The 12,165-nt window shown below is 38.4% G+C and overlaps 1 protein-coding gene across 1 annotated transcript; it reads right to left on the reverse strand.

Moving 5' to 3' along the window:
• Nucleotides 1–264: 264 nt before the first annotated feature.
• On the reverse strand, nt 265–11,589 carry LOC129683539 (ankyrin repeat and SOCS box protein 3-like; the record flags this gene model as incomplete). The annotated part of the gene is made up of 3 exons (XM_055616252.1): nt 265–395; nt 2,723–2,983; nt 11,392–11,589. Coding segments are annotated over 3 exons (590 nt in total), but the record flags the coding sequence as incomplete, so codon positions are not given.
• Nucleotides 11,590–12,165: the final 576 nt, after the last annotated feature.

Consider the following 12,165-nt stretch of genomic DNA (forward strand, 5'->3'; position numbering starts at 1 on the left):
CTAAATATTTTGTTTATATATCTTTGTAAAATCAAAAGGCTATCACTGAGTAAAAAGGGCTATCACTGTCCTTTATAAGATCTGTAGGCTAAACTTATAAACAGACACAGTTCTCAGAGGAATCATTGTACTTTCCCATCCTCTCCACATGCAAATTATGCCTAATTTACTATCGTTCTCTAACAAATCTATGAAAAATTCCAACATGGCTAGAGAACCAAGAGAAGAAAAAGTAGCAGTGTGTTTAAATCTGTACTTTCTTACCCAAATGTTGCTGAAGAGCCCAAGAGGAGTTTGCACGAGCAGAGAGCATCTTCTCAACAGCTGATGGAAGTCTCTTCCAATTAGAAAATTCCAAAGTAAAGATAAGAATGTCATCGCTGACTGAGTCAACCCTGTATCAACAACACGTTAACAATCCATCACAAACTATATATACGGCTAGTGCTAGAAAGAAATACAACACTCACATTTTTACAAGAACTTAATAATAAAATGGACAAAACAAAACCACACAAAGTATCAATACAACTAAGACAAGTTCAGTGGACTCCCAGAAATGAAATAGACTCTGTGCAACTCTCCAAGGGGCGTCATAAGAATTCTCTACACTCCTGAAAAGCAGGCCCTTCCTTTTCCATTGGAAAAAGCACCAGTGTCTTGGGTGGACTTGCTATTATCAACTCCCAACTGAGCTGTCTTGACAAATATAGTCCCTACAGATACAGAATGATCCAGGAAAGATAAAGCTCAAAAATCTCCACTCACTGTTGAGTATACAAGAGAAATGGTTCCACTATCCCACAGCTCCCATCACCATACCGTTCCCAGGGATTGTACAGCTATTCTAAAGAACCTTCCATACTATAGAGTCAGCCCTAAAGAGTGATTCCAACTCTAAGGATGGAAATGAATTCCACATTAACAGATCTTCCTCTCTTTTTTCAAAACAATACAGGATTCCCTAGCAATCCACACACAGAGATTTCCCCAAATGTTAGAAATACTTGGTATCTACTGAAAACAAACAAACAAACACTGGTTTCAAGTAAGTCCTGATTTCTTAAGATTTATTTATTTATTATGTACACAGCGTTCTGCCTGCATGTGTGCCTACACGCCAGCAGAGGGCACCAGATCTCATTATAGATGGTTGTGAGCCACCATGTGGTTGCCTAGAATTGAACTCAGGACCTCTGGAAGAGCAGTCAGTGCTCTCAACCTCTGAGCCATCTCTCCAGCCCCGCAAGTCCTGATTTCTAATACACCTCTTCTACTTAAATGTCTAATGTCTAAATTCTTTAAACGCTAGCTTTCTTACATAATATATAACTTGCAGACTTTATAAAAATATACAATACACATACTTTTAAAAGTAAATGATGTTTATAAATACTTAATATTACTAGAATATGAAAACTTCAGTATTGTATCTTTTAGATCTCACATCATTATACACATGAAATTCAGTCACAACTTTAAGAGAACTCAAAATCCTAGCAAAATTACTCATCTAAGATCAACTAGACAGCCCCACAGTGAAGAAAAATACATTACTGTTAGGTCTCAAACCCACACAAATTGCTAAGGTGCCTATTTAACATATCCAGTATCTTGGCCTTTTAGTCTCCTGGCCCCCTGGCTCCTGGTTCTCCTCTCTTCCTCTCTTGTTCTCCCCTTCCCCTTCTCCTTACATGGTTCTGTTCAGTCAACTGATCATGTTCACTTTGGACTCACCAGATGCCTCTGCCTGTGCTCTCCCTTCTATCTATAATAGAACACCTTAACTCCTTAGGAACAGTTATATCCTCCTTTTATTTATTTTTTCATTCAATTAATACAAAAAAAAATTCTTTTCATGTTCAATTTTTGCAGACACTTTGAGGGAACAAATGAAGAAAGGAAAGAATCGGAATGGAGCAAGACAGGCAGTTCAGTTGTTGGTTCCTTAGAAAGCACACTGAGAAAAGGGAGGGGTAGATAGAAGTATCCCCACTTGTCTCTGACCTCCAAAAACACAGGCACATTAATGAAGACATAACTCCCTCCCCCGACAAACACACAAAGAAATGCAAGGTAGTAAAACTAAATAAAACTCTAAACTTCTCTCAAACACAACTTGTTTTCTCTGTTTGAAAGTATCCTTGAAATGACTGATTATAGCATAAAAATTGCTTTCCAACTTAAAAAAAGTTGTGTGCATATGTATCTGTGTGTGATGACTTGGGGAGTGGCCTCTCTCCTATCATGTAGTGCATGGCTACAATTCCAACACTCTGGTGGTTGACGCAGGAGTACTAAAAGTTCAAAACTAGTCTGGGCTACTAAGACTCTTGTCTCCATAAATAAAAGAGGGGGACAAGAAATGGTCAAGAGTAGAAGACAGTCCCTCAGGAAAGAACCCTTGGAAGCTATATCTTTTCTAACCACTTGCAGTCACTTTGTGTAGAACTCTGTGCTTTAAGATCAACTTCTGTTTGCCGCCCCAACTTTTTCAACCCAGAACAGCTACAGTGGCCAATACTTTCCACAATGCGGTTATGGCGGTCAGTACACAGGTGCACATACGTCTGCCCACGTGCATGCATACACAGACACACGCACGCACGCACGCACGCACGCACGCCCTTGCTCTCCTACGGTGCAGATCTCAAGAACTGATGAACATTGTTGGAGGCAGTCTCATTACCAATGGGGAGTGCCCACTAGAAAACTTTCTTACCAAGAGCTGCTGCACAGCAGAGTCAACGGGTCAAATCCAGTGAGCAGGAGTTGCGGCAACCATGCTTTATAGTTTTTCTGTGCTTTAACTGCGTAACTTATAAACTCAGAGGTATGATTCCATGGAGCCAACAGGCAACCTTTCTTCAAAAAGGAGCAAAACATTGAAAATTTCTCATACTTGAGGCAGTAGGCCAAGTGAAGTTCATTTAACTGGGCTCCATATTTCAAAAGAATATTCACAATTCCAAGGAACTCACAGCTTCACCCAAAAAAAATTACACAGAAGTTTAAAGGTTAGAATTCTACACAACAAATACTTATTAACAAACTGTTGGTAGTCGTTACAACCGGGAATGAGATGGCAGCTGAAATACCCACTGGGCTTTTACATGCGATAAGCTGAGATGAGGTGAAGAGGAAAAATCTTTATGTATCAATCCCTCTGCATTGTCCCTCTGCTTTCAATGCTAAGATTTTAAAAGACTCCTTGACAAAGAAACCCTTTTACAAGCTATAATTTTTTTGTTCAATTAAGCATTTCTCCTACAGGATATTTTTTAAACTAAAAAGATTGATACATTCTAGAAACCTCCATGTTATATATCCTTAGCCAATTTTCATTCTTTTATATTCAGCAAACATGTAGGTAGATAGGTAGGTAGATAGGTTGGTAGGTAGGTAGGTAGATTGGTAGGTAGGTAGGTAGGAAGGTTGGTAGGTAGGTAGAGGTGGGTAGGTAGGCAGGCAGGTAGATAGGTTGGTAGGTAGGTATAGGTTCGTAGGTAGGTTGGTTGGTAGGTGGGTAGGTAGGTTAGTAGGTTGGTTGATAGATAGGTAGGTAGGTAGGTATAGATTTCATACCTATCATACAGGAAAGCTTTTATAATACATGAACAAATTTTAACCTACAGCTCTGTATTTTAAACTTAATCTTTCTTATCAAGCACCTCTATAAAATAAACATTGTTTTTACCTATTAAATTTATTGCTTAAAAAAAGATCATACAATACTGATAGTTACACTGAAAAAAAGCAGGTGTAATCTCATTTGAAAGAGCCACAGCACAGCCATGAGTTAGAGAGCAGAGTCCCGGCAGCCATCAAGTCGTGCAGCTCTAAATGAGTGACCTGACTTCTCCAGCATACACAACTATTTATGAAAATAAATAAGTAGATGGAATACTATACATGTAATAAATACACTTTAGGTAAATATATTTAAATACACAAGTAAATATATGAATTGAAACATAAATAAGTATTAACATTTTCAGACATCTTATTCAATAATATAATCTTTGGAAATTTGTTCAAAAGATAAAATTCAAAATAAGTTGTAAACCACTTGTAGAAATTTGTTATTAACAGTAGTATCTGTAGCAGCCTTTAGAAAGAAACCACCTAAATATTCAATAACAAAGCACCAGGTAAATAAGTGTAACATATTACAGTCATCTAAAACTTCAAGGTTGATAGTTACATGTTCATATTATAAAACTGTTTGTTAACTGTAGCAAAGCTTAATAAACATATATGTCCAATGTGCACACAACTGAGAAAGAAATTATATAAGAATAAAATTATTCTCTTTGATATTGGCATTATGTGGTCCACGCCCAGTCTGGCAAGTTAAGTGGTAGAGTGAGGGAAGACAAAGAAAAAAAGAAGGTGGTAGAAAGATGGATAAGGAAGGAAAGCCAAGTGGTTTGTGCACTGTGGAGAGAGGTGGAACTGGAGACACAAAGGCAGTTGCTGTTCCAGCTCCTTTGGAAATTACACCGTCCATCAGCAGAGCCAGCGGCAAACACAAGTGTAGTGGTCCTACACCTTCCTGCTTTGAGAGAGCTGACCACTGTGTAAGCTGCTGTGACTCCTCGAGCTGCATCTTAGCTCAAGAAGAGTAGTGCCTGAAGAGTGGAGACCCACAACTGACTCAGCATGTCCTGCTGTGTTTATTTCTCATCACTGTCCTATTTGCTAATCCCTCTAGTTGATTGTTATGGCAATTCAACTAGGACTAGATGACATGATGTTGAATACGTTTTTCTGTGCTGTGTTTAACCTTGGCCAGGGATTTATTTCCTGTCTTAAGGTTGAAAAAACATTTAACCATCCTACCTTTCAAAAGATGTCAATACTAACACAGGAGCTCATGGCCTTGCAGTAGCAGAGGTCTACTGTGGCCACGAGGACAGCCCTGTTCTGGGCTGCCACTTTGGAGGCGTGTTGATATTGAAGGGCTGAGTAGAACTGGCCCCGGGCCTCCCCTGGATCACGGCAGAAGTGACCCTGACCCTTGCCTACCTACAGCACTCAGGAAAGCAGGCCCCACACCTCTCCTGGGCCGAACAGTAAAGCTGGCCCTGGTAGAGGGGGCACTAGTGAGCCGGTTGGCAGACCAACTCAGCTACCACCCAGGCCTAGATACAGGATTTGAGTTAAAGCACCCTACCCTTTATATGAACTGCTGAAGCATGTGAACGAACCAGTCCTATAAATCCAAAGATTTAAGATCTGTAAAACACAGAACAACAGTATATCCAAGAGAAGTCCTGGTGAAGTTCCAGTGTTGAAAGTGTGGGAGAAGCTAGGAACCTCAAACAAGACAAATGACTCATTGCAATGAACACTTACAGGTGAAGCTGTTTGCACAAAAGAGTATAGGTGACACACCAAGACACATCATAGTTTGCACAGTGATAGGGGTTTTTGTTTGTTTGTTTGTTTGGTTGGTTTTTGGGGTTTTTGTTTTGTTTTGTTTTCCTTGGAGGGGGAGGTTGCAAGGGCAGAGGGTGGATATGGAGGGATTGGGAGATGAGTGGGATTTGGGTGCATGATACAAAGGTCACAAAGAATCAATAAAAAAAAGTTAAATAAAAAAAGCTAGAGATAGTTATAAAAGGTAGCATGATAAACAAAAGTCACTTTTCTACTTGAAAGTTAAAGACATCGGAAGAAGAATTAATATCCTGGCTCTATAAACAAAGAGCCAATCATAATAAAAAATTCTAATAGATCAAAAATGAAATTGGCATTGTGTAATTTTAAAGAACTACAAATATTAATACATTTTCAATTATTATAATCCAGAATCTAGAAACAAAGATTTTTATATTAAAAAATTAAGATGTTTCAACTATAGTCATGGGAGAACAACTACTTTTGTTTGTTTGTTTTTCGAGACAGGGTTTCTCTGTGTAGCCCTGGCTGTCCTAGAACTGACTCTGTAGACCAGGCTGGCCTTCAACTCACAGAGATTTGCCTGCCTCTACGTTCTGCGTGCTGGGATTAAAGGCATGTACTAGCACCGCCTGACTAAGAACAACTACTTCCTAAGATATATAAAACTCTCCAAGTGTAGTGGAACATACCTTTAATCCCAACAACTGGAAGGTAGAGTTAGGTGGATCTCTGTGAGTTACATCCAACCTGATCTTCTTAGCAAGTTACAGATCAGCCAAGGCTACATACTGAGACAATATCTCAGAAAAAAAAAAGATATTCTCTAAGGAGTGAGAAAAAAAAAAACGAAAACAAAAAACCTAGATAAAGCTTATTCCATATACCAAAAGCCTAGAAAAAAAAAATCGAAGTATAGGATAAAGCTATTTTTAAGCACTATGTTAGTTATAACGGTCAATACTCATCAACCTCTAAACACTTTTCAAAAGTACCTTTAAAATTAAAGCAATGGGCCCAATCAGTAATCTGAATAAAGTATAATAAACAAGAGTATAAAATCCCTTAAAAGCCTATAAATATAGGGACAATGACATATTTACTATAAATATAAACTTGCCCTGAGTATGCAAATTCTTCAAACATTTATAGATCCACTCATTCCCCTACAACACACAAGAAAAATTCTCAGAACACTGTTTAACCTTGTGTGTTACAAGTTTAACTACAGAATTACTTTCATCCAATGTATTATCTCTTAATTAGTATCCTATAAAATATGTTCAGTAAAAAAGCCCAAAGCCTCTTCCAATTAGTATACTCATACAGCATTTTGTTAAAAGAAGAAAAAACATATTCTCAAAAGATTTAGGAAACTGGCCAGTGACATTTTCTAACCAAATTACCATTCACAAGGAAGACAGTGAAATAAGTTAGAGAACCACAGAATTTTGCAGTCCACTCTGAGCATCTGAGATGGTTACTGTAAAAGATCTCAGACACAAAGGCACGTTCCATACATGCAAGCCTTTGATTACTGCATGCCATCAAGCACTGTAAATTCTCAGGGTTAGATAGCCTTTCGTTAGAATAGAAAGAATATGGCCATTTCTATGTGCACTGCTAGTGTAAAATTGAATCTTGAAAACTTGTTTAAGTAAATTTATTTCACTGCAATATCAAGTTAATATTAGAAAAGTCTTCCAAATACCTGCTACCAATGATGTCACCCAAATTTGAATTCTTATTAGTTAGCTGAAAATCATATGTAAGAAATCTATTACTTCGTTTTTTAATAATTAGAAAAAGTAATATCATAATTATTTTAAATTACATTCACTTATGCTTACTTTATGAGTAGTGATTCTGATAAATTTGATAACTGTTTTAGACATTTTTGTCCTCCTCAGACACTACTAACAGTATTTCTCTCCACATAAACTCAGAAATTTAAGCTTTCATATTTTCAAACCTTTATATACTTTCTTTGACCTTCAGACCTTTTATAACACATTCTTGCACCTTCACAACTTTTGTTAGCTTTTACATTCTCAGACCTTCATAACACTTTTTCAGACCCTCACAACTAACTTAAGTTTTCACATTCTCAATTTTATAACATTTTCTTAGACCCTCAGAACTTTAGCTTTTACAATTGTCCACCTACAATTTACCAGAGACATGAGTAGTTTTTACTAAGAGCAATCATTGCAAAGCAAGTTCCCTTCAAATCCTTTTTTTTTGTTTTAGGCTTCATAGCTAGGAGGAGTTTGGTTGCTGTTTTCTTTTTTTTTCCCTTGGTTGACTCATGCTATGTGTTCAATTTACATCAAGATGGGAATGAAGTCACATGGCAAAATCCATCCTTTCCAATGTTAGCAAAAATGGCTGCCTCCATTCCGGTGAGAGGACAGCATCTAAGATGGCAGGAAGTCACATATTTCCTTTAATATTACCTACGTATATAGATTTCTTTAGCTCTCAATTCTGGTGTTACAAGTTTTAAGTTAGCCCTTTCGTTACAGATTTTTACCGATTTTTAATCATACCCAATATGCTTACAAATCTTGCAGTTAGATTTATACCTTAGCAAAAGTTTTAGAGAGTTAAGCCAAAATCAAGAGTATGAGACGAGTCCCAATAGTCCCTTTGCGAACAGTCTGCCAGTCCTTATTTTGTTTTGTTCTCCTTTTGCTATTACATAGTCAGGCGGCTTCCTGATAAGAGACAGAGGTTTTGGAGGATACTCTTGGTATTTTAAGTCTAGAGCTTGGGGTGAGCCCAGGGATTGGTAACATTTCAGCTCTTAACCTTGGGCTTTTCACTCCGTAAGCAGGGAGGAATGGGGGTGGCACAGTTCTTAGGGCGGTTGGTGTTCTGTGGTTGGAACCTGGCAATCAGATCCTCAGCAGAGGGGCCTGGCCATTCATGTGCCTCTAGGTGTCTGAAATAATAACTGCTTTCAACTACTTGCTATATGACAACCCATTTAGTTAATCTCAAGGAAAGACAATTAATCCATAGATTATCCAGATGTTGGGAATAGCAAGTAATTTTAGACTGCACGCTAAACAAGGTAAAAATTCTGGGTCCTGTGTCTTTTCATCCTTTGAGGACTAGTAACTTTATTCGTTTGTCTTAGCAGAAGGATAAGGTAGTTAGGTTCAGCCTACAATTTCTGCTTCACCTTTATCAGACAGTATTTCTTTGTAATGTTCTCAAGGTCTTTGTTACACAGTTTGGGGCCTACCTCAAGGACTTACTTGAAGATTTGGCTTAATTTTGCTTTGAACAATCTGAGTCTCTCCAATACATCTGAAACTAACAGTAAACCAATAATATGTATAATATGCATAATCAGCAGCTCTCTCCAACACTCTCCCCATTATCTACTTCTGGCCCACGGGTTCCAATTAGCCAACTTCTCTTGTGGAAAAAAGTTTATTGTTGGGGATGTCCTTTTTTTACTTTGTATGAAAGTATGTCTCTGTATTTTCAATTGTTAATACTGTACCAGCAGAGAGATACATGCTGGCATGATCTTGATGGCCCATCACCAGCTTTATATTTTCCAAGTATTCGTCTTTCCTCACCTGCCCAGCGGCAATCTAGAAATGTATCAGAGGTTGTCTCACTGCTGATTGGATGTAATAATGAGCCAAGCCAATGGCCAATATCTGAAGCAGGAAGAAGAATAGAACTTCCAAGAGAGGGATGCTGTGAGAAGCAGCAGTTTGGAGACAAACTGGGAGTGAAATAGGAACTAGAGCAGAGAGGTACAGAGCTTGCCATGTGGCGGTCACCCACTAGATAGTCGAGTTAAGTTAGATGAGCTAGCTGGGAGACCGCCCTAGTGAAAGGCCTATGCTTTAAACTACACTAAAAGCCTCTGTGTCATTATTTATAGTACAAGCAGGTTTGAAAAGGTCTTGCTATAATTTATATTGAGATTTTACCTGCTGGAGTCACTGATACTACCCAGCTCCTGACTAGGGCCCTACCTCAGAGTGCTGTAATAAGAAAAAAAGTACCATCTTACCAGTCACCTCAAGTTACCACATGTTGGTACGTTGGTATATTTGACAGAAACTTTGGGTAATTCATTTTTGTATTTTAACCAGTGTTATTTTGTGGTTGGGTGGTTGATTTCTGAGATGATGCCTTACAGTATAGGCTGACTTCAAATTCCCTTTTGGCTCAGGGTAGCCTTGACCTCCTGATACCGCTTCCTCTACTTCCCCATATAGGTATATAGGCTTGTCCCTGCATGCTAAGCTTGATCACAGTTTTTTTTTTAATTTTATTTATATTTTATATTATTTACAGTTTATTCACTTTGTACCCCAGCTGTAGCCCGCTCCCTCCTTCCCTCATCTCCTCCCATGCTCCTTCCAAGTACACTGTTAGAGAAGTCCTCCTCTCCTTCCCTCTGACCCTAGCCTATTAGGTCTCATCTTGACTGGCTGCACTGTCTTCCTCTGTCACCTAGTAAGGCTGCTTCCCCCTCGGGGGAGGTGTTGATCACAGTTTTTAAATGTAATTCTGAGACAGTAAGAGTGAGGCTGCACTGGGGTAACTTCAGCTGAGCTAGACATGACTTCATGCCGCACATAAAGAATGCATTAGCACTGAGAGCTGGACATGGTGGTACACACGTGTAATTCTAGCAACCTTGGCTACATAGTTAAGTACAAGACCAGTCTAAGATACACGAGAACCTTTTTTTTTGTTGTTGTTGTTGTTTTAAATAGCACTAAAATTTCCACAGGAAAAAAAAAATTTCACAGAGTAACTTACGTATAAAAAGAAAACTAATGAAGCTAGAGGGATGATTCAGCCAGGAACATAATTGTCAAGCGAGTATACGATCCTGAATTTAGATCCCTGGCAACCCACCCACAGATAGGCTGGGTGGCACACATTTTTAATCCCAGCACTCAGGGAGGCAGAGGCAGGTTGACTGCTGTGAGTTCAAGGCCAGCCTGGTCTACAAATCAAGTTCAGGACAATGGAAGCTACCCAGAGAAACCCTGTCTCAAAACAAACAAACAAACAAACAAACAAACAAAATCCAAACCAAAACGAAAACAGGTGCAGCAAAGTGATTCTTTAACCTCACTGCTAGGGAGAGAGAGACTGTAGAGACAAAACAGATTTCTAGAGTTCATTAGCCAACCATTCTAGCTCCATATTCAATGAGAAACCCTACCTCAAAAACTAGGATGGAGAGCCACAAGAAAATAGCCCGTATCAATATACATGCCTCCATATACATGCTCACAGATGTGCGCATCTGTTCACAGAGGGGTATTAGCATACAATATACATACAAAATAAACTTCTAAAAAAGTAAATCAACTTGAATTCCTTAAAAGTACAACTTCAGGAAAAAAAAGAAAAAGCTCAGTCAGTAAACTGTTTGCTTTATTATATCTTTCAGAACCTGATTTTAATTCCCTTAAAACCCATATTTTTTTAAAAAATGTGACTTTGTGGGCAGTGGATTTAGTTCAATGGTAGAGTGCTTGCCTAGTATGTTCAAGGTCCCAGGCTCAATTCTTAGCAAAGAGAAACAGAATGAAAAAGAGTAAACAAATACAACCCTAAATTACTTGTGAAGAAAGAGAGAGAAAATGACCATTTGTATCACATAAAATATTATAGTAGTATAGTAGCACATTATTGCAGGAGAAAAACAAAAAGGGTTTAAAGTTGAATAACCTAAGGCAATCACTGACTTACTTGATGAAGTTCCATTTTTGATTCTTGAATCATTTTAAAGACAACAGAGTGGACCTGTATTTACATTAATACATTTAAACTATTCCCTAAAACTATTCCACTACAAGTGCAACCCAGATGGCAATGAGAAAAGGCAAACAATTGTGCATTATCAACCTCACTTTTGCTAGACCGAACAACAGCTATTGTAGCAGGCACTTTCTAGGTTAGCAACTTAGTATGAACAGAGATACCAAACATACATACTCCTTTTGCAAAGCCACGCCCAGAGGGGAAGTGAATCCAAAAACCAAGCACATTTGTGCATCTGGGCTGTAGCCATTCTGCAGTAGTATTTCCAGGCACTCTTCCCGTCCTCCAAACACTGCCGAGTAAACAGGGCTCACTTTGTCTGGTCCAGTGTCACAAGCCCGGTTAGTAACTGGTATTAACAAGTCCAAAATCCTTCAAATACACAAAGGGGAAAATATTTAATATTTTCAAGTGCATAAGAATAGGGAACATCTTTCCTGTACGTATTTTAAGAATCACCTACTGACTGGATGATTTAAAAACATCTTTCTGTCTTTCATCTACCTTCTAACACCAGTAAATGTTGCCCTTACTTTTGCTTAATACAAAGCCTAAGCAGACCTGAAAAAGAAATGAGTAATATAGAAAATATACCTGTTTTTGGATAACTATTATTTGCCTTATCACCATCACGACCTATGCTCCAAAACCTACTTTATGTTGGATATTTCAGGTCTAATAAATTATTTAAATATTTACTACACTAAATATAAACTAGTTAGGAAATTGGGGGTCTAGGGATATTGCCCAGAGGTAGAATGTTTGCTTAGTATGCTGGAGGCTCTGGGTTCAATTCATAGCACTGGGGATTTTGTTTACTGGCCAGGTGTGGTGATACATCCGTGTAAGTCAGCAGTCAGAGGCTGAAGCAGGATAGTCATGAGTTCAAGGCCTACCACAGCTGCACAACAAATTGCAGGAACCAGGACTACATAACAAGGCTTGGTT

Source organism: Psammomys obesus, unplaced genomic scaffold (genome assembly GCF_907164565.1).
Source record: "Psammomys obesus unplaced genomic scaffold, mPsaObe1.curated_primary_1811, whole genome shotgun sequence".
In the NCBI taxonomy this organism is placed as follows: domain Eukaryota; kingdom Metazoa; phylum Chordata; class Mammalia; order Rodentia; family Muridae; genus Psammomys; species Psammomys obesus.